General features: G+C 44.4%; 1 protein-coding gene across 1 annotated transcript in view; it reads right to left on the bottom strand.

The window, feature by feature from the left end:
* Positions 1 to 21,720, bottom strand: part of pclob (piccolo presynaptic cytomatrix protein b) — a 73,789-nt gene that overhangs the window by 38,055 nt on the left and 14,014 nt on the right. The window contains exons 4-13 of the mRNA XM_031563598.2: positions 18,058 to 18,882; positions 16,841 to 17,734; positions 15,815 to 16,678; positions 14,672 to 15,643; positions 13,529 to 14,500; positions 12,341 to 13,357; positions 11,909 to 12,169; positions 9,803 to 10,765; positions 8,111 to 9,085; positions 6,411 to 7,391 (exon numbers count right to left, since the gene is read on the bottom strand). Of these exons, the coding sequence (XP_031419458.1) occupies positions 6,411 to 7,391; positions 8,111 to 9,085; positions 9,803 to 10,765; positions 11,909 to 12,169; positions 12,341 to 13,357; positions 13,529 to 14,500; positions 14,672 to 15,643; positions 15,815 to 16,678; positions 16,841 to 17,734; positions 18,058 to 18,882 (8,724 nt within the window). The remainder of the gene's footprint in view (positions 1 to 6,410; positions 7,392 to 8,110; positions 9,086 to 9,802; positions 10,766 to 11,908; positions 12,170 to 12,340; positions 13,358 to 13,528; positions 14,501 to 14,671; positions 15,644 to 15,814; positions 16,679 to 16,840; positions 17,735 to 18,057; positions 18,883 to 21,720) is intronic.

Raw genomic sequence — 21,720 nt, 5'->3', positions numbered from 1 at the left:
TGTGGATTCATCATTATCATGAGTTGGCAAAAAAAAATTCATTTCTAAAGATACTGTTTAATACCGCTGTTGTGTAACTTGTCTGTTTTAAATGACTGCTGATACCAAGTTTGGAACAGCATGAAAATAGTCCATTACAACATCATTAACAACTTCATAACCATTATGTATCCTTAAGAGAACCCAATGTATTCTATGGCTAAACAGAGACTCACCGAAACACACACACACACAATAAGCACAACCAAAGGAAGGTGATTTATGTGTGCAATTGTATGGGCTTTGTGCTGCAGGCATGCTGTGAGCAGCGCTAACTAGCACCATCAGGCTGGATCTCTCGCCAAGGGGGCCTGTCTGTTGGGCTGGAGGGGGCTGCCGACTGAAGCAGCCGTGGGAGAGTCATGTGGGTCTGGCTGACTGCCATCCCCCTTCTCTTTAATTGAGATCCCGCTGGCAGGCCTGGAAAAGGCCACACAGGACAGCACGGGTCCTGTGATAAACCATACTGTAATACTGCTAGCCCCTACTGCTAGATAAGCAGCTGCTAAAAGGGGTATTTTGACACACAACATTAATACTCGCTGACACATACACACACACACACACACACACACACACACACACACACACACAAATTCATAGAATTAAGAGGACCTGCATATACTTCCCATGCATTCTTTCCACTCTTTCTTCCTGTCATTCAGATGCATGTCTGCAGCTTCCCATCTTGACATTTTACCTACTGGTAAAATAATCCATAGAAGAGCATTCAAGCTTAATGGGTCCAACCATCTTCTTAACCATACCATGTAATTGCCCTGGCTGCCCTGACTGGCCAAAATATATGACTCATCCCCAGGCCTTAAGCAACTAAATATCTCACATAAGCTCAAGGTCATTTCCCAGGACCACATGGTGATTGAATAACATTCTTTAGGTCATAATAATATTCCTGTCTACATCTCCCCCGGTTTTTAAGGGACTCTATCAGGCCTTTGAGGCTTAAGGAGATGGAATTGAATAAAAGCCGGCACTGTATATCAGAGCCTTGGTGCGGTGCCACTACAGCGGAACCTGCTCTGGCACCTTATCGATTTCCTGGCAGATGCCTTTGGCAACAGATGTTACTGGCTAATATACTGCGTTTTCAACAGCCCCCGCAGTGCCTCACGCCAAATAAATCAGCCAGTATGATAATGGAGAATCTTGACCCACTAATCTGTAATAAGCTGAGTGCTCTGCACTGAGAATGGAAAGCAAGCCCATGGGCACTGCAATCTAACAAACAGCATTGGAGAGGGGGGGGGGCGGAGGGTAGAGAGAGAGAGAGAGGGATGGAAACAGGGGAGACAGAGGGAGATGAAAAAGAGAAGAAAACAGAAGAGGAAGGTTCTGTACTCTCCAAAGAATTGGCCCTGAGAATTGTTGTTTGTTGTTTTGTTGTGTACATACGGTATATTTGTTGGAGGTGGGGGCTGGAGGTGGTACTGCTTGGGTGTGCATGTGTGTGTAAAGATGTATGGAGAGGGTGTGCAAACTGTCCAAGCTCTGCTTGTGTCAGTAATTTACCTGAGAGAGTTGCCAAATTGATTATTTGAACAACACTACTGCAGTACGATTGATGCCAGTCACAGAAAACAAGGCCTGCTGAAAACCGAGTTTTGTTTTGTTTTGCCCGAACGCTGGCAACCGTCCAACACTCTCATCTGACAGGGAAGCCACGCATGAGCTTCTGTACCCCAGTGCTCTTTCGCCTGGTGCCGCTTAAACGGCTGGAAACATGCAAAGTGGCTGAGAGGCTGGAGGCGGTGCTGTGAGCTCACTCCTTCAAAAGCCGAGGAGAGAGAGAGAGAGAGAGAGAGAGACCAAGCAAGCGAGGACTGAGGCATGCGAGTCTGCCTCTGGCTGGCCCTCAGCTATTTTAGACAGCTTTGGAAGACCTCGGGAATTCATGCAGAATACTGCACAGTGAGATACTGTCGGTACCATTGGAGAGAGATCTACTAATGTCATTACGACTGTGGAGAGGGATATGCAGAGAGCAGCTGCCAGTCAAGGATGAGAGAGTGCACCGTCACGCCTAAAATGTTTGCATGCACTGCTCTTCTGAGGTTTGCTGCTAAAATAAGATAGGAGAATATAATCCGCCCGTAAAGGCATTAAGAGCTATTTGCAGCATCATTATTTTGTTGACAGGCATATTGCAGTGGAGGAAAACTAAAGCTGTAAACAAGTTGTACATAATAATGCAATGGACATACATTTTAAACAAACATTAACTAGAATGCCACTGAGTAGAATGCATACCGTTGCCATGGACAAATGCCGTATATCGCGACGCTAGCGAAATCAAAACTAAATTTTGTGCAGGTCAAATGTATCTCAAAATGTTAGCCAAAAGTAAAAAGCTGTCAGATCCGCTTCTAAATGTAATGGGTTTCTCCCTTGGCACATGCTTCACCTTTCCACCAAGTTTCATGAAAATCTGGCCAGTAGTTTTTGTGTAATCTTGCTACAAACAAACAAACAAACAAACAAACAAACAAAAGGACACGGTTGAAAGCATAACCCCCTTGGTGGAGGTAAAAAACTAAAAACATTTTAGATGAGTCATTTCTGGTATACTGAAAATCAACCAAATGGATCATCAGTTTGGAACTGTGACACACAACGAGCCAACAATAATCCTGAAAAAATAAATGCTAGTACTCTGGAATGTCCACTTAAATGGAGAGTGACAAATTAATTTTTTTGCCAGAATCAAGCCAAATTATTAATGCCCACTGCACATCACTGCTATGACCTCTGGCACACCAGGTTAACATTATGGTTCCTGGCATAATTATATTAGACTAGCCTGCTTTAGCCGGCTCCTACGTTGGCTAACGCTAACACCTGCATTATTAATGTGTTGCTAGCACACACAACCCGTGGGTCTTTCCACACTCTCTCCTCATTACAGGTACCAGGGTGGCATACCATATCCCAGCTCAGCTGTCAGGGGCTGCTCACATTTCAGCCAGTGCTAATACTAAACGTGTGGGGCTGTGCTAATGAGAGCGATAAGGCATGTCCACTAACTGGCTATGATAGGCTGGGCTGAAATGGAAGGGGGAGGTGTGAGACAAATGGCTAAAATTGCTGCCGGTCATGACAGGGGCCAAGTGCCATTATCTCCCTCTATTTTAGTCTTTCTGTCTCCTCTCTCCATTCTCCTTCTCTCTCTTTCTCATTATTTCCCCTTCATCTTATCATGAGTCCCTCCCTCTCTGTGTGCTTCCTATCTCCCCTTTATGCATCGGCTCTTGACATCTTTCTTCTACTGTTGCTCTTTCATTACTCTCATCTCCCCCATCATCCCATTTCTCTCTGCCTTTCTCTAAAAATACCACCAATGCTGCTTCACTGATTCCCATAGAATAGGCCATGGCTGTCAGTCAAAAGAGCACGCATCACATCGGTCTCAGGCTGAAAAATGAAGCCTTGAGCTGAAGAGACTGATGTTTGAGGTCATCACGTGATCTAAGTGATTTTCTCATCTGTTGTATGTTATTGACCTGTTCTAAGTAATGCTCTCTCTCCTGTGATTTCCCTTGTTCCATCCTCTCCTTTTCTCCCTCCTTCTCCATTTTGCTCTTCCTGGGTACATATCTTGGGCACCGTTTACAACGCAGCTCCTGCGAGGTTTGACATTTTCTCTGCCTTAAAGATAGTACTTAAATAAGCCCAAAAAGAGCAAAAAAGGAGCATGACTTACATTTAGAGATAGAAATGGATAATACAAAATATTTCTTAAGGGCTACTTTTCTTTACATCACATAGTCTATTCACACATATACTTTTCATCAATTCTCATTTGAGCCTCATCTGGAAAGCCACATAATTACCTAAATGTTTTCTCTCCTAAGGCAACAGTATCACATTCACATTAAACTTAAAATTGCCATCTGTCTGACAGATTCATGTCTATGTGTGGATCCTACTGTGGAGTAAGATGTTTGTAGAATATGGAAAGGTTCATGCAAGCTTGTAGATGTGCTCTTAGAGTCTCTGATGTCGTTGGCATCATTTAGTTCTAGATGGAATTGCCAATTAGAACTTCAAAGGCATAATCCACAGTGAGTGTTTATACCCACCCACCATTTAGCTGCGAGACCAAAACAAAAAGTACTGCAAGGATTTGTGAGTTTAGCATGGCTTGTGTCAGGAGAACTGGCAAAAAGATGACACATCTGTAGAAATGACTGCAAAATACCAGAGAAATATTCACAACAAACCGTATATATATTCGACCACAGCTGCTTCCTATTATAGTGACTTCTTGGGGAAATGTGTGAGTTGTTGTGGTCAGCTTTATACCAATTGCTGAAAAACTAATACAAATATCTAATATGATTGTGAACATTCTTTACATTTCACAATGACGAGGGCTTTGCATATACATGGCATGACAGGAGTGAAAGGTCACTTTATCCTAATCTGTACACATATAAATAAAAATAAAATAAACATAACCTCAAACACAAAGTTTCTCTTTTCCATGGCAGGCTCTTTTCTAAGGGAGCTCTAGAAGCGTGTAATGAAATCTCACTTATATGACTGCACAAAAGTAGAAACCAATGACAATGTTGTCATATTAAGTATATGTGGTCAGTCTCTTCACTGAGCAAGTTCACATCATAGACATTGGAAAAGTGAGCTGAGGTCACTGGCTGTAGGTGTCACAGTGTGAGAGAGATTTTGGTGATTTCAAACAACAGTAATCTCTTCCTCCCGCTTTGTGTGATGACCAGATGATGAATCCAGCGCATCAGTACAACATATAAAGGACATGTGCAGGCGCACTGGGGTCGCCATGACACCCATCTTACCGCCACTTATTGGCCTATCACCCACATGCCCGTGTGCTGACACACATGCTCACACACTAACACACACACACTCACAAAAGCACACACAAACCCATAAGATCCCATCGCGGTAATGCTGTTGCACAACCTTCAATCACTTTAATAGAGTTCCTGCCCTCCTCCAGTGCTGGAGTGATCTTCGCATGGACCATTATGTCATTTCATATGCGGCGGGCTCAGGCTGCGGGGAGGCAGGATACGAACACACACACACACACACACACACACACACACACACACACACACACACACGAAAAGGCTGCCTAACACATTTCACATTAAAGGAAGCTGTTCCAGCAGCACGCTCATAAATATTCGCCATGCACGTGGTACGTGGATACACATAAACACATGTTTTCACACACACATACATACACACACACACACACACACACACACGCACACACACACACACACACAGACATCAACAACATTTAGTCATGGTTTGGTCGGCTAACCAAATAAACTTTAATCACATTGAAAATTTGGGGTATACATCTAATTTATAATCCTACTTTGAAAATGCCCTTTTCTTCCCTCAGATCAAGATTCGTGGAATTCTGCGGGGAATTCAGTGCCATGGCTGGATTCGGAAAGCCGAATTACTTTCAGAAATCACAGAGCAAGGGTTTTATTGAGCATCTGGCCATTGCACATAATTGTCTGCAGGGAAGACCTCCAATGTGTTATTTGTGCCCTCTGGATGTAAATGATTTGTGTTGATCCTTTGCCCTTCTTGAGCAACCCTTGAAAAGAGAATGCAATGATATGGACAACACACCCACACCCACATCCACGCACAATGAGGCTCCAGAATGGAGTTCAAGGGATCCACCAGGGAGTCCATCAACCCCCCCCCCCAACCCTATTCTGTGTGTCCCTGCCAGCATAATGAACAGTACAGAGTCTGAGGTGAAAACAAATAATTGAAGGGAGATGTGAGAGTGAATACTGTAATAAAATGAGAAGGTATATGAGTCTCTCTAAATGCATAAGTTACATTTCTGATAGTCCATATACAACCTTTGGACCAAAATATCCTCAAAAGAGATATATATATATATAAAAGAGATATATACTAATTTTAGAATCCAGAACTTCTAAAATATCAAATGTACTCATTTTCTGCTATACTGAAATCAGGCATTGTGTCAGTGGTTTTACTCTATATAAAACATTTTATTACGTCACATATGGAGCAATGCCCTATCCACTGACCACGATAGAAACCACAAATGAACAGAGGCAGCTAACACTATGTTGAGCCGTGAGACTCACAGCCTACCACACGTGCGTCACACAAAAGATGCCACCAACCTAATCCCTCTTTAGATAACACTTCAAACACTGGACAATAAGGATTAAGTGCTAGTAGTTCATACAAAACACATTGCCTTCCCTTTTAAACCAAGCCATATACTGCATAACAGGGGGCATAAGACACAGATGCTCAGCTAGTCAGGGTTAATGTAAAAAAAATATATACATATCTGGTCCTACCTGGCCAAGATGTGGCATGGGATTGAATCCACAAAGGTTGCAAACTGTCTTCTTGCACTCTGTGCAGGTGTTGTAGTTGGGAGTATCCTTGGAGCCTATATTGAGATCCACTTTGCAGAGTGGGCAGCATGACTTAGGAGGTGCAGTAGAAGCAGGTTGTATGGGGGCTGGTGGAGCTTCAGAAGGGTTCACTGGAGGCTCCTCCTGTTTCACTGCAGCTGGTGGTGCAGTGGTCTGCGGAGGTGTCTCGGGTTTCTTCTCCACTGGTTTCTGTGCTGCAGGTGGTTTAGTCTGTACAGCTGGTGGGATCTTCGCAGGACCCTGGGCTGACACAGACTCCTTACGGGCGGTGGGTGGTGTTGGAGATGGCTCATCCTGAACAGCAGAGGTGATCAGATTGGACGCTGAACTGAACAGGGAAGAACCAAATCCCATAACCTTTCCAGACACCAACTCAGCAGGTTGAGGAGAAGGAGATCGAGCTCGAGCTGTGTCCGTGCGACCCCCAAAGCTAAAGAACTTCCCTGTAACAGATTCCGCTGGCTTGGATGAGGGAGTAGGCTGAGCTTTGGGGCTCTCTTTTGCTCCACCAAAACCAAAGCCAAAGAATCCAGACTCCTGTTTGGGCTGTTCTGGCTGTGGTAGAGGTGCTGCCTTGGCAGGTGGGGCTGCCTCTTTTGGAGGTTGTTGCGGTGGTTTCCCAACCTCTTGCTGTGGAGCAGGTTTTTGCTGAGGGGCTGGTGCCGCAGAAATGGGTGGCTTAGCTGCAGCAGCAGAAGGTTGCTCTGGTGGTTTCTCAACAACTGGAGGTTTCTGGCCTTGTTGAGGCTCCACACTGGGTGCGGTCTCCTTTTTCTGTGGTGATGGTGGAGCAGAAACTTTGCTTGGTAGAGTCTGAGGCGCCTTCACAGGTGGGCCAGGTGGCTCCATACCTCCCAGAGCTTTCTGCATCTGACAGTTCAAGCAGAGCCACTCCTGGACCTGCAATGATTTTGAAATAACTGAGGTCAACAAGAGTCCATTCTCATCACTCATAGACTACTGTTTTTAATATTTGCTGTGACACAGAAATCAATAAATAGGGTTTAGATAATGAGGATGCATTATTTCCAATGAGGCATGACAATTACTCTCCAAGGAGAGTGTAATTCACACAGATATCCCCTCACTCACACTGTGTGTTTGAATCCCATGCGTATAATCTATTTTTATTGGCAATTTATTATTCCAGGTTTGCTGTGAAGAGGATGTGAGTCTAGTGTATTGCTGTCCTGTCAATGCAAATCTGAGTATTTATATACTGTACGTCTGAAACAATGTACAATATATGAATGAACAAATATATAAAGAGCACCAGTCAAAGTCAAAACATAAGGACAAGTGATACAGTTGATTTTCTACATAATTCCAGTGTCCTTTCCAATGTGAAATAGAAATGAAATGAAATATTATGGTTCCCATATTCCTCTGCCTTGCATGCACTATAATTGTTGTATTACAGTATATGCACTATGATTATGTGTATTTATTTACATGTTTCAAGTCCATGAACATGTAATATTAGAAAGAGTTGCATTTGTTTGATGTCTTTACATAATTGCTGTAGACCTGAAATCATTTTCATTTTGAGAAAATAACAATTTATTTTCTCCTTTAAAAATCTAATTATCTTTAATTCTCTTAGCTTTGAAATATTTTACCTCAGTTAGATGTGGCATGGGGTTGAAGCCACACAGGTTGCACACAGTAGTCTTGCATTCAGTGCAGGTGTTGTAGTTGGGAGGATCCTTGGAGCCAATGTTAAGGTCCACTTTGCAAAGCGGGCAGGAAGATTTTGTTGCTGCTGGTGGAGCTTGTGACGCCGAGGGCTTGGATGGAGTTTCATCCTTTGTAGTGGGAGCTGCTAGTGCCTCCTTCTCTGGAACTGCCTCTGGTTTCCTGGCTTCTGGTTTCTTTTCTTCTTGCTTCTGTGTAGGTGGTTTGGTTTCTGCTACTATTGGTTGTTTAGCAGATCCCTGAGCTGACACAGACTCCTTACGGGCTGTAGGTGGTGTTGGAGATGGCTCATCCTGAACAGCAGAGGTGATCAGATTGGACGCCGAGCTGAAGATGGAAGAACCAAATCCCATAACCTTTCCAGACACCAACTCAGCAGGTTGAGGAGAAGGAGATCGAGCTCGAGCTGTGTCCGTGCGACCCCCAAAGCTAAAGAACTTCCCTGTAACAGATTCCGCTGGCTTGGATGAGGGAGTAGGCTGAGCTTTGGGGCTCTCTTTTGCTCCACCAAAACCAAAGCCAAAGAATCCAGACTCCTGTTTGGGCTGTTCTGGCTGTGGTAGAGGTGCTGCCTTGGCAGGTGGGGCTGCCTCTTTTGGAGGTTGTTGCGGTGGTTTCCCAACCTCTTGCTGTGGAGCAGGTTTTTGCTGAGGGGCTGGTGCCACAGAAATGGGTGGCTTAGCTGAAGCAGCAGAAGGTTGCTCTGGTGGTTTCTCAACAACTGGAGGTTTCTGGCCTTGTTGAGGCTCCACACTGGGTGCGGTCTCCTTTTTCTGTGGTGATGGTGGAGCAGAAACTTTGCTTGGTAGAGTCTGAGGCGCCTTCACAGGTGGGCCAGGTGGCTCCATACCTCCCAGAGCTTTCTGCATCTGACAGTTCAAGCAGAGCCACTCCTGGACCTGCAATGATTTTGAAATAACTGAGGTCAACAAGAGTCCATTCTCATTGCTCATAGACTACTGTTTTTAATATTTGCTGTGACACACAGAAATCAATAAATAGGGTTTAGATAATGAGGATGCATTATTTCCAATGAGGCATGACAATTACTCTCCAAGGAGAGTGTAATCCACACAGATATCCCCTCACTCACACTGCGTGTTTGAATCCCATGCGTATAATCTATTTTTATTGGCAATTTATTATTCCAGGTTTAATGTGAAGAGGATGTGAGTCTAGTGTATTGCTGTCCTGTCAATGCAAATCTGAGTATTTATATACGTCTGAAACAATGTACAATATATGAATGAACAAATATATAAAGAGCACCAGTCAAAGTCAAAACATAAGGACAAGTGATACAGTTGATTTTCTACATAATTCCAGTGTCCTTTCCAATGTGAAATAGAAATGAAATGAAATATTATGGTTCCCATATTCCTCTGCCTTTCATGCACTATAATTGTTGTATTACAGTATATGCACTATGATTATGTGTATTTATTTACATGTTCCAAGTCCATGAACATGTAATATTAGAAAGAATTGCACATTTATATGATCTCATTACATAACTGCTGTAGACCTACACGCATTTTCATTTTGAGACAAAAACTATTTATTTTCTCCTTTAAAATCAAATTATTTTTAACTCTCTTAGCTTTGAAATATTTTACCTCAGTTAGATGTGGCATGGGGTTGAAGCCACACAGGTTGCACACAGTAGTCTTGCATTCAGTGCAGGTGTTGTAGTTGGGAGGATCCTTGGAGCCAATGTTAAGGTCCACTTTGCAAAGCGGGCAGGAAGATTTTGTTGCTGCTGGTGGAGCTTGTGAGGCCGAGGGCTTGGATGGAGTTTCATCCTTTGTAGTGGGAGCTGCTAGTGCCTCCTTCTCAGGAACTACCTCTGGTTTCCTGGCTTCTGGTTTCTTTTCTTCTTGCTTCTGTGTAGGTGGTTTGGTTTCTGCTACTATTGGTTGTTTAGCAGATCCCTGAGCTGACACAGACTCCTTACGGGCGGTAGGGGGTGTAGGAGAAGCTGGTACTGGAGCCTCTTTCAGCTTCGGAGACCCTGGAGTTGGAGCCTGATTGCTCTTTGGTGAACCTGGACTGGGGTCCACTGCTGGGGTCGACTGCCTCCTGCTTTGAGGACCTGCTGAGGGTGACCCTGTTGCAGGAGATGACTGTCTCCTAAGTGGAGAGTCATCTGATACAGCCTCCTTTCTAACAGGTAAACCTGGAGGGGGAGAAGCTCCAGCAGAGGACAGCCTCCTCTGTGGGGAACCAGCTTTCCTCTGAGGTGATCCTGGAGCTGCGACAGCTGCAGGAGATGCTGGTCCCCTCTGGAGAGAACCTGCAAGAGGTGAACCTGGTGTGGCTACTGCAGCTGGAGAGGACTCTCTCCTATTTGGAGAGCCAGTTTCACTCGCTTCCCTTCTAAGAGGTGGGGTTGAAACACCTGTGGTGGACTGCCGTCTTTGTGCAGAACCTGCTTCCACAATATCTTTCTTTAGCGGTGACACTGGAGCTGGGACATCTTCCTTTTTTGGTAAGGGTGGTGCTGGTGCATCCTTGAGTGTTGGTGACCCAGGTGTTGCAACCTGTTTGACTTGAGGTGAGGCTGGTGGCGTAGCCTCTTTCTTTTGGGGTGACGCAGGTGGTGGGGCCTCTGCTGTTTTTGGAGAAGCTGGCACAAGAGCAGCTTTAATTTTAGGTGATGCTGGAGCTGCAGGTTCTGCTGGTTGTTGTGCAGTAGCAGCAGGGATCTCCTTCTTTTGGGGTTGTGATGCTGCTGGGGCCTTCGTAGGCTGTGATGGAGGTTTTATCATGGGTGGTCCTGGTGGTTCCATCCCTGCAGTTGCCCTCTGCGTCTGGCATGTCAGGCAAAGCCACTCCTTTACCTAAAATTGGGTGGAAAGTTTAATGATTGTATAAAATAAAGAGAAATTTGTAGCAGCCAATATTTAGAACATGGTGTGAAAAAAGACTAAAATAATATACCTAGATATGGTTATTTTGACTTGAGTCTCAAGACGACAACTCATTAAAGAGTAAATACTTTAAAGACATACCTCTGTGCTGTGTGGCATTGGATTGAAGCCACACAAATTGCAAACTGTATTCTTGCACTCTGTGCAGGTGTTGTAGTTTGGAGGATCCTTTGAGCCCATATTAAGATCCTCCTTGCACAGGGGACAGGACTGGACTGCTTTGGGAGCAGGTTCTGTTTTAGGCTGTACTGATGGTGCCTTGTCCTCTGGACGTTCCTCTACTTTCTTTGCCTCTGGTTTCTTTTCTTCTGGCTTCTGACCAGCTGTAGAGGATGGCTTGGTGTCAGTTGCAGGAGGAACCTTAGTAGGTGTTTGGGCTTGGATAGAGCCCTTGCGGGAGGGGGGTTGGGATGGGGGCTGGGCTTGGATAGAAGCCTTTCGGGAAGCTGGTTGGGATGGAGGTTGGGCTTGAATTGAGCTCTTTCGGGAGGAGGGTTGTGAGGAAGGGGTCTCATCTTGAACTGCAGACGTCATCAAATTAGAGGCTGAGCTGAGGAAGGAGGAGCCAAATCCAAAAACCTTCCCTGACACAGATTCTGCAGGTTGAGGTGATGGTGACCGAGGTCGAGCTTTGTCTTTCGCTCCTCCAAATCCAAATCCAAAGAAACCACCCTCTTGTTTGGGTTGCTCTGCTTCTTGTGGTGGCACAGACTTAACAAGAGGAGGTCCTTCTGGAATCTTTTGTTGAAGTTTGCCTGGTTCTTGCTGTTGGATTTTCTGGGCATCAGTTACCTTTTGGGGTGACGCAGGTGGTGGGGCCTCTGCTGTTTTTGGAGAAGCTGGCACAAGAGCAGCTTTAATTTTAGGTGATGCTGGAGCTGCAGGTTCTGCTGGTTGCTGTGCAGTAGCAGCAGGGATCTCCTTCTTTTGGGGTTGTGATGCTGCTGGGGCCTTCGTAGGCTGTGATGGAGGTTTTATCATGGGTGGTCCTGGTGGTTCCATCCCTGCAGTTGCCCTTTGCATCTGGCATGTCAGGCAAAGCCACTCCTTGACCTAAAATTGGGTGGAAAGTTTAATGATTGTATAAAATAAAGAGACATTTGTAACAGCCAATATTTAGAACATGGTGTGAAAAAAGACTCAAATAATATACCTAGATATGGTTATTTTGACTTGAGTCTCAAGATGACAACTCATTAAAGAGTAAAAACTTTAAAGACATACCTCTGTGTTGTGTGGCATTGGATTGAAGCCACACAGGTTGCAAACTGTATTCTTGCACTCTGTGCAGGTGTTGTAGTTTGGAGGATCCTTTGAGCCCATATTAAGATCCTCCTTGCACAGGGGACAGGACTGGACTGCTTTGGGAGCAGGTTCTGTTTTAGGCTGTACTGATGGTGCCTTGTCTTCTGGACGTTCCTCTACTTTCTTTGCCTCTGGTTTCTTTTCTTCTGGCTTCTGACCAGCTGTAGAGGATGGCTTGGTGTCAGTTGCAGGAGGAACCTTAGTAGGAGTTTGGGCTTGGACAGAGCCCTTGCGGGAGGGGGGTTGGGATGGGGGCTGGGCTTGGATAGAGCCCTTTCTGGAAGCTGGTTGGGATGGGGGCTGAGCTTGGATAGAAGCCTTTCGGGAAGCTGGTTGGGATGGAGGTTGGGCTTGAATTGAGCTCTTTCGGGAGGAGGGTTGTGAGGAAGGGGTCTCATCTTGAACTGCAGACGTCATCAAATTAGAGGCTGAGCTGAGGAAGGAGGAGCCAAATCCAAAAACCTTCCCTGAGACAGATTCTGCAGGTTGAGGTGATGGTGACCGAGATCGAGCTTTGTCTTTCGCTCCTCCAAATCCAAATCCAAATAAACCACCCTCTTGTTTGGGTTGCTCTGCCTCTTGTGGTGGCACAGACTTAACAAGAGGAGGTCCTTCTGGAATCTTTTGTTGAAGTTTGCCTGGTTCTTGCGGTTGGATTTTCTGGGCATCAGCTACCTTTTGGGGTGACGCAGGTGGTGGGGCCTCTGCTGTTTTTGGAGAAGCTGGCACAAGAGCAGCTTTAATTTTAGGTGATGCTGGAGCTGCAGGTTCTGCTGGTTGCTGTGCAGTAGCAGCAGGGATCTCTTTCTTTTGGGGTTGTGATGCTGCTGGGGCCTTCGTAGGCTGTGATGGAGGTTTTATCATGGGTGGTCCTGGTGGTTCCATCCCTGCAGTTGCCCTCTGCGTCTGGCATGTCAGGCAAAGCCACTCCTTGACCTAAAATTGGGTGGAAAGTTTAATGATTGTATAAAATAAAGAGACATTTGTAGCAGCCAATATTAAGAACATGGTGTGAAAAAAGACTCAAATAATATACCTAGATATGGTTATTTTGACTTGAGTCTCAAGATGACAACTCATTAAAGAGTAAAAACTTTAAAGACATACCTCTGTGTTGTGTGGCATTGGATTGAAGCCACACAGGTTGCAAACTGTATTCTTGCACTCTGTGCAGGTGTTGTAGTTTGGAGGATCCTTTGAGCCCATATTAAGATCCTCCTTGCACAGGGGACAGGACTGGACTGCTTTGGGAGCAGGTTCTGTTTTAGGCTGTACTGATGGTGCCTTGTCTTCTGGACGTTCCTCTACTTTCTTTGCCTCTGGTTTCTTTTCTTCTGGCTTCTGACCAGCTGTAGAGGATGGCTTGGTGTCAGTTGCAGGAGGAACCTTAGTAGGAGTTTGGGCTTGGACAGAGCCCTTGCGGGAGGGGGGTTGGGATGGGGGCTGGGCTTGGATAGAAGCCTTTCGGGAAGCTGGTTGGGATGGAGGTTGGGCTTGAATTGAGCTCTTTCGGGAGGAGGGTTGTGAGGAAGGGGTCTCATCTTGAACTGCAGACGTCATCAAATTAGAGGCTGAGCTGAGGAAAGAGGAGCCAAATCCAAAAACCTTCCCTGACACAGATTCTGCAGGTTGAGGTGATGGTGACCGAGATCGAGCTTTGTCTTTCGCTCCTCCAAATCCAAATCCAAATAAACCACCCTCTTGTTTGGGTTGCTCTGCCTCTTGTGGTGGCACAGACTTAACAGGAGGAGATCCTTCTAGAATCTTTTGTTGAAGTTTGCCTGGGTCTTGCTGTTGGATTTTCTGGGCATCAGCTACCTTTTGGGGTGACGCAGGTGGTGGGGCCTCTGCTGTTTTTGGAGAAGCTGGCACAAGAGCAGCTTTAATTTTAGGTGATGCTGGAGCTGCAGGTTCTGCTGGTTGCTGTGCAGTAGCAGCAGGGATCTCTTTCTTTTGGGGTTGTGATGCTGCTGGGGCCTTCGTAGGCTGTGATGGAGGTTTTATCATGGGTGGTCCTGGTGGTTCCATCCCTGCAGTTGCCCTCTGCGTCTGGCATGTCAGGCAAAGCCACTCCTTGACCTAAAATTGGGTGGAAAGTTTAATGATTGTATAAAATAAAGAGACATTTGTAGCAGCCAATATTAAGAACATGGTGTGAAAAAAGACTCAAATAATATACCTAGATATGGTTATTTTGACTTGAGTCTCAAGACGACAACTCATTAAAGAGTAAGAACTTTAAAGACATACCTCTGTGTTGTGTGGCATTGGATTGAAGCCACACAGGTTGCAAACTGTATTCTTGCACTCTGTGCAGGTGTTGTAGTTTGGAGGATCCTTTGAGCCCATATTAAGATCCTCCTTGCACAGGGGACAGGACTGGACTGCTTTGGGAGCAGGTTCTGTTTTAGGCTTTACTGATGGAGCCTTGTCCTCTGGACGTTCCTCTACTTTCTTTGCCTCTGGTTTCTTTTCTTCTGGCTTCTGACCAGCTGTAGAGGATGGCTTGGTGTCAGTTGCAGGAGGAACCTTAGTAGGTGTTTGGGCTTGGATAGAGCCCTTGCGGGAGGGGGGTTGGGATGGGGGCTGGGCTTGGATAGAAGCCTTTCGGGAAGCTGGTTGGGATGGAGGTTGGGCTTGAATTGAGCTCTTTCGGGAGGAGGGTTGTGAGGAAGGGGTCTCATCTTGAACTGCAGACGTCATCAAATTAGAGGCTGAGCTGAGGAAGGAGGAGCCAAATCCAAAAACCTTCCCTGACACAGATTCTGCAGGTTGAGGTGATGGTGACCGAGGTCGAGCTTTGTCTTTCGCTCCTCCAAATCCAAATCCAAAGAAACCACCCTCTTGTTTGGGTTGCTCTGCCTCTTGTGGTGGCACAGACTTAACAGGAGGAGATCCTTCTAGAATCTTTTGTTGAAGTTTGCCTGGGTCTTGCTGTTGGATTTTCTGGGCATCAGCTACCTTTTGGGGTGACGCAGGTGGTGGGGCCTCTGCTGTTTTTGGAGAAGCTGGCACAAGAGCAGCTTTAATTTTAGGTGATGCTGGAGCTGCAGGTTCTGCTGGTTGCTGTGCAGTAGCAGCAGGGATCTCTTTCTTTTGGGGTTGTGATGCTGCTGGGGCCTTCGTAGGCTGTGATGGAGGTTTTATCATGGGTGGTCCTGGTGGTTCCATCCCTGCAGTTGCCCTCTGCGTCTGGCATGTCAGGCAAAGCCACTCCTTGACCTAAAATTGGGTGGAAAGTTTAATGATTGTATAAAATAAAGAGACATTTGTTGCAGCCAATATTAAGAACATGGTGTGAAAAAAGACTCAAATAATATACCTAGATATGGTTATTTTGACTTGAGTCTCAAAATGACAACTCATTAAAGAGTAAAAACTTTAAAGACATACCTCTGTGTTGTGTGGCATTGGATTGAAGCCACACAGGTTGCAAACTGTATTCTTGCACTCTGTGCAGGTGTTGTAGTTTGGAGGATCTTTTGAGCCCATATTAAGATCCTCCTTGCACAGGGGACAGGACTGGACTGCTTTGGGAGCAGGTTCTGATTTAGGCTTTACTGATGGATTCTTGTCTTCTGGACGTTCCTCTACTTTCTTTGCCTCTGGTTTCTTTTCTTCTGGCTTCTGACCAGCTGTAGAGGATAGCTTGGTGTCAGTTGCAGGAGGAACCTTAGTAGGAGTTTGGGCTTGGACAGAGCCCTTGCGGGAGGGGGGTTGGGATGGGGGCTGGGCTTGAATAGAACCCTTTCTGGAAGCTGGTTGGGATGGGGGCTGAGCTTGGATAGAAGCCTTTCGGGAAGCTGGTTGGGATGGAGGTTGGGCTTGAATTGAGCTCTTTCGGGAGGAGGGTTGTGAGGAAGGGGTCTCATCTTGAACTGCAGACGTCATCAAATTAGAGGCTGAGCTGAGGAAGGAGGAGCCAAATCCAAAAACCTTCCCTGACACAGATTCTGCAGGTTGAGGTGATGGTGACCGAGGTCGAGCTTTGTCTTTCGCTCCTCCAAATCCAAATCCAAATAAACCACCCTCTTGTTTGGGTTGCTCTGCCTCTTGTGGTGGCACAGACTTAACAGGAGGAGGTCCTTCTAGAATCTTTTGTTGAAGTTTGCCTGGTTCTTGCTGTTGGATTTTCTGGGCATCAGCTGTTAGTGGTTTGTCCTGTGGTTTCTTCTCTGGTGGTGGGACTGGCCCTGGAGGCTCTACTCCATGGAGGGCTCTTTGTGTTTGGCAGTTCAAACACAACCATTCTTTAACCTGCAACAGTTAAAATTGTTACAGTTATATTACAGAACAACAGTGTCATCATGCATTTGTTTCAATGCAGTGGTATTTGACATTACATCCAATGTCAATCATTTACTAAAAAATGTAATTACTATTTAAATGGAGTATAACAATAGAAGATTTTACACTTACCTCAGTGAGATGAGGAATAGGATTGAATCCACAAAGGTTGCACACAACAGTTTTGCATTCCGTGCAAGTATTATAGTTGGAAGGTTCCTTGGAGCCAATGTTGAGGTCTACTTTACAGAGTGGGCAAGATGATTTTGCCATTTGTAGACCAGTTTGAGACTCTTGAGGCTTGGATGGAAGTTCCTCCTTTTTAACTGGAGCTGATGGTGCTTTAGCCTGTGCCGCTACCTCTGGCTTCTTGTCATCTTGTTTCTCCCCTGGTTTCTGTGCAGCAGGTGGTTTGGACTCTGCAGCTGGTGGCACAGTGGCCTTCAGAGGATCCTCAGGTTTCTTCTCCACTGGTTTCTGTGTTGCAGGTGGTTTAGTCTCTGCAGCTGGTGGAGCCTTCGCAGGAACCTTTGCTGACATAGACTCCTTACGGGCTGTAGGTGGTGTAGGAGATGGCTCATCCTGAACAGCAGAAGTTATCAGATTGGATGCTGAACTGAACAGGGAAGAACCAAAGCCCATAACCTTCCCGGACACAGGTTGAGGTGAGGGAGATCTGGACCTAACTGTGTCAGTGATACCACCCAACCCAAACCCAAACAAACTAGTCTCCTGCTTAGGTGTTTTAGCCTCTGGTTGTGGAGCAGTTTTGGCAGGAGACGTCACACCTTTTGGCATTTGCTGTGGTTTACCAGGGTCTTGTTGTTGAGGAGGCTTTTGCTGTGGGGACTGCTGTGTGGGTTCTGTTTTATCTGTGGGTTTGGCTTCTTTCTTCTGAGGAGAAGATGGCATTTTTGTTTGGGGCTGTGATGATGTTGGGGGTTTACTGGGTTGTGGTTGGGGTGACACCATCGGAGGTCCAGGAGCTCTATGCACCTGGCAGTTCAGACAAAGCCATTCTTTGGCCTGTAACAGTATATGAATTATCATATTAACAAGTGGCATATTAATGCATAATGAAATCAATATAAAATGCAAATATACATTTAAATATATTTAATATACTGAATATATTACACAAGATGAAGTAATAACATGCACACATTTCTAAATGTTATTTTCACTGTCTTAGGCATTAATTTAAACATTTATAACATGCAGTTAGAACATGACTGATCACAAAGGGTAAAGATTCCAACAAACCCATTAATGCATATTCTATGGAGTAACAAGAAAATAAATAAAACATGGCAATGTTAACTGATCCAATCCAATCCAATTTGTCTTACCTCAGTGAGATGGGGCATGGGATTAAATCCACACAGATTGCATACAGTAGCCTTGCATTGAGTGCAAGAGTTGTAATTAGGAGGATCCTTAGACCCTATATTCAGTGGTACTTTACAGAGTGGACAGGATGAACCCATAGAACTTGGCTGAGATTCTTTCTTCTGAGGTTCAGATGTCACCTTAGCCTGAGGGGCACTCTGTGGCTTCTCTTCCTCAGGTTTCTTCTCCTCTGGTTTCTGTGCTGCAGGTGGTTTAGACTCTGCAGCTGGTGGAGCCTTCGCAGGACCCTGGGCCGACATAGACTCCTTACGGGCCGTAGGTGGTGTTGGAGATGGCTCAGAAGTGATCAGATTCGATGCTGAACTGAACAGGGAAGAGCCAAAGCCCATAACCTTCCCGGATACGGACTCGGCAGGTTGAGGTGAGGGTGATCTGGTTCTAACTGTGTCAGTCAGACCACCAAAGCCAAATCCAAACAAGCCAGAGTCCTGTTTCGGTGGTTCAGATTGTGGAGGTGGTGCAGGAGATTTAGCTGGAGAAGCTACAGTTTTCACGGCTTGCTGTTCAGGTTTCCCAGACCCTCGTTGATCGGGAGGTTTGTTTTCAGGAGGGGCAGATTTCTCTACTTTTGTATCTTTCTCTGGGGCCCCTGCTGCAGGTACTGCCATCTTCTGTGTAGAGTCTGGAACAGATGCATCTTTGCTGGCTGGTTGAGAAGGTGCTGAAACTTTGTTAGCCTGAGGCTTCATCATAGGAGGCCCTGGAGGTTCCAAACCTCCAAGAGCCCGCTGTGTCTGGCAATTCAAGCAAAGCCATTCCTTTACCTGTAGTGATACAAAAACAATGTTATGAACATCTATTTTTCCACCCATCTCATACACACAAATAGTACACTGTGTTAGAACTGAAAATGTTAATTCATAGTTCTTACAATATTAAATGAATAGTGTTGGATGCAATATGGTGTAAGTATTTAATGATACTAGAAGGGTGTTGTCATAAAATAACTTAAAAGTTCAATAGGATTAGAACAAAAATACAAACACCAACACACTACCAACAGAAATAACATACATCTACAATAAGAAAAACAGCCTGCATTATTAAGCGCTTTTCAAAGTGCTTCTCAATGCATTGTTCATCAATGGAAGAACACACAAAAAGTATTATAATGAGTGCAACTGTCCTGGCATTTGTAACATTTAGTGTTAGGCCCAATTCCCACTGGAAGCTGTTTATTTGATGCTAATTAACCGTATTGACATCAAGTGAGAATGGGAGCTAATGTCGTTGATAAGGCAAAGTCGGACCGTTAATCTATCTCTTGGCGACCTAGTAACAATAACGACAATCTTCAGCCACGGCTCAAGAGAAAATAGGAGCCACTAGATTCCTGTCGAAAAGGGCAAGGGGGAGGGGAGACTTCTACCTCTTCATTCACTACATACTGTAGATATCTGAATTAGCCCCTGCTCCATTTATGTTCCATTATTTATCTCAGGACTGTTTAATGTCTATTTGAAGCCATTTAACATAATCTGCAAGTGGTTATGATCTTGTGTATTTTATTGGTGAGCTGAATTTGGCAAATGGGCTATGCCGCAAACAGTGTTGCCAGGTTGACTAGTTACTATGCGAGCTAACTAGGTAGCTAGCTAAGGACATTTTTAAATACAAACGTGACTATAGGCTACAGAACTCTGTGGCGATAAGATTGGCACTACTGCTACGGATCGGTGTCAATAGTCCATTAATAGTCCGAGTCCACATACAGTTCATGCACAAGTTGGTACAATGAATGACATAGTTGTCTTGCGCAACCCGGGTTTGTTACCCAGTTAATTTAAATTGCTTTGGACACAATTGTGTGCTAAATATGTCACCTTTACCTTACATTAATTTATGTTGTTTAGTTGCTGACTAAACATAAGGCCTGACAGTGCTGTCTCTTGTCTTGGGGAGGTTCGTTCTTACTATTCAGTGACATTCTGTTTCATGTGGGAATGAAGACACACCAAACTTTGCTGTGATTTGCTAAGTGAAAATAGCAATTCTTTATCAATTCCAGATTGTTTGTGACAATATGATAATGTGACAATGTCACAGATTTCATACGTCAAAGAGGCTTAAGGCAGGACAGGCCATCTTAAAGAACATATAGAGATTCTAAGCCTGTAAGTTAGTCTATTAAAGTGAGTGGCTTTTCAACCAGATCCTGGCAAAACAATGAAATATCCACCTTACCATGTTCTGGGCAAACAACTAAATGTGGCATTTGACCATCTCATCTGTGATAGCAGAACATTCTAAATGTGTGAGAAAGTGGTTCTGTCCATTTCAATTTATTTTTCAGTTTGGTGAGAAAGGATGTATTCCAATCATCGGAAGGCCAAGCTCAAACACTGTTTTAATTTAAGACATAGTTTTAGGACAAGAGCATGCAGCCACTAACATGACAGAACATGTCAGGCTTGAATTTTAAGCTTTACGAGTTTATAGGTAGGCTACATATTACATCACCAAATTAATGGAATACATAGAATTAGTCATGACTAATAGGCATAGGCTTACTCTAACAATAATACATATTGTACACTATGGTGTTGTCAGGCAATACACAAGGTGATAATGTCAACTATTAGACTGTAGTGCAATACCTTGCCTGAAAAACAACCCAGGATTTAAAAGAGGTGCCAATAATTCAAAGGAACCCAACCCAACTATTTCCCCCAAAAATGGTCAAATTTCAAGTGTTGTTTTGCTAGAACAAGGTGAAGAAGCAAATGACATTGATTTGCCAGCATTTTGGTAAACTAGCAAAGGATACTATACCCATGTCTGGTGAAATAGCCACTGCCTTTTGTAATACTATACTTAAGAATAGCATATTGTAAAATGTCTTTGAAGTTATACATTATTCACCAAACTTCAAAGTATAGATTTTCACATTTCTTAAAAACTAAATCATGAAGAAAAGAAAATAATACACTGAGTGAACAGATATGCATGCTGAAAAATGTGGGATCCCAACTGGACCCTCCACCCAAAAAAACAAAAACAAAAAGAGTAACTTAGATAACACTAACAATAAAAATATAAGCAGACGCCACACAGGCATGTCATCGTAGAGATACCTCAAGACAGGTCTGTCCAAATATTCCAGTTTTTACCAGCTCTTACTAAAACATTCTTCTCCTCAGCCTATGAAAAGATTAAATTCTTCACTATCTCACTAAACTATCTCATCCAACAAACATTTCCTAGAACAAGAATAAAGAAAGTAGGTTCTATGTTCAAACGGACAGATCTGCCTTTTGTGTGTGACGCCAGCCGTGACAAAATATATTAAGTACCACAAATTGCACAATTAATAACACAATATCAAAATTATAACTATAAATAAAATATCAATATGAGTAACACATGCACACAAAAAGGCATACACCGTGTAAAGTAAATCACAAATCACATATACTATTAGTTAAAACCAGAAAGAAAACAATTAGTAGGTCAACCATTTGGAAATGAGCAGTAACAATGACGATGGAAGATGAATGTCTTTGTGCACTACTATGAAAATCAAATGTTTCAAACTTAAAACATGTCTTTTGTTGGTTGTTTGAACAGTTTTTCTTACTTCTGTGAGGTGTGGCACTGGACTG

Source organism: Clupea harengus, chromosome 3, assembly GCF_900700415.2.
Source record: "Clupea harengus chromosome 3, Ch_v2.0.2, whole genome shotgun sequence".
NCBI lineage: Eukaryota > Metazoa > Chordata > Actinopteri > Clupeiformes > Clupeidae > Clupea > Clupea harengus.
This window is presented reverse-complemented; position numbering and strand designations above follow the sequence as displayed.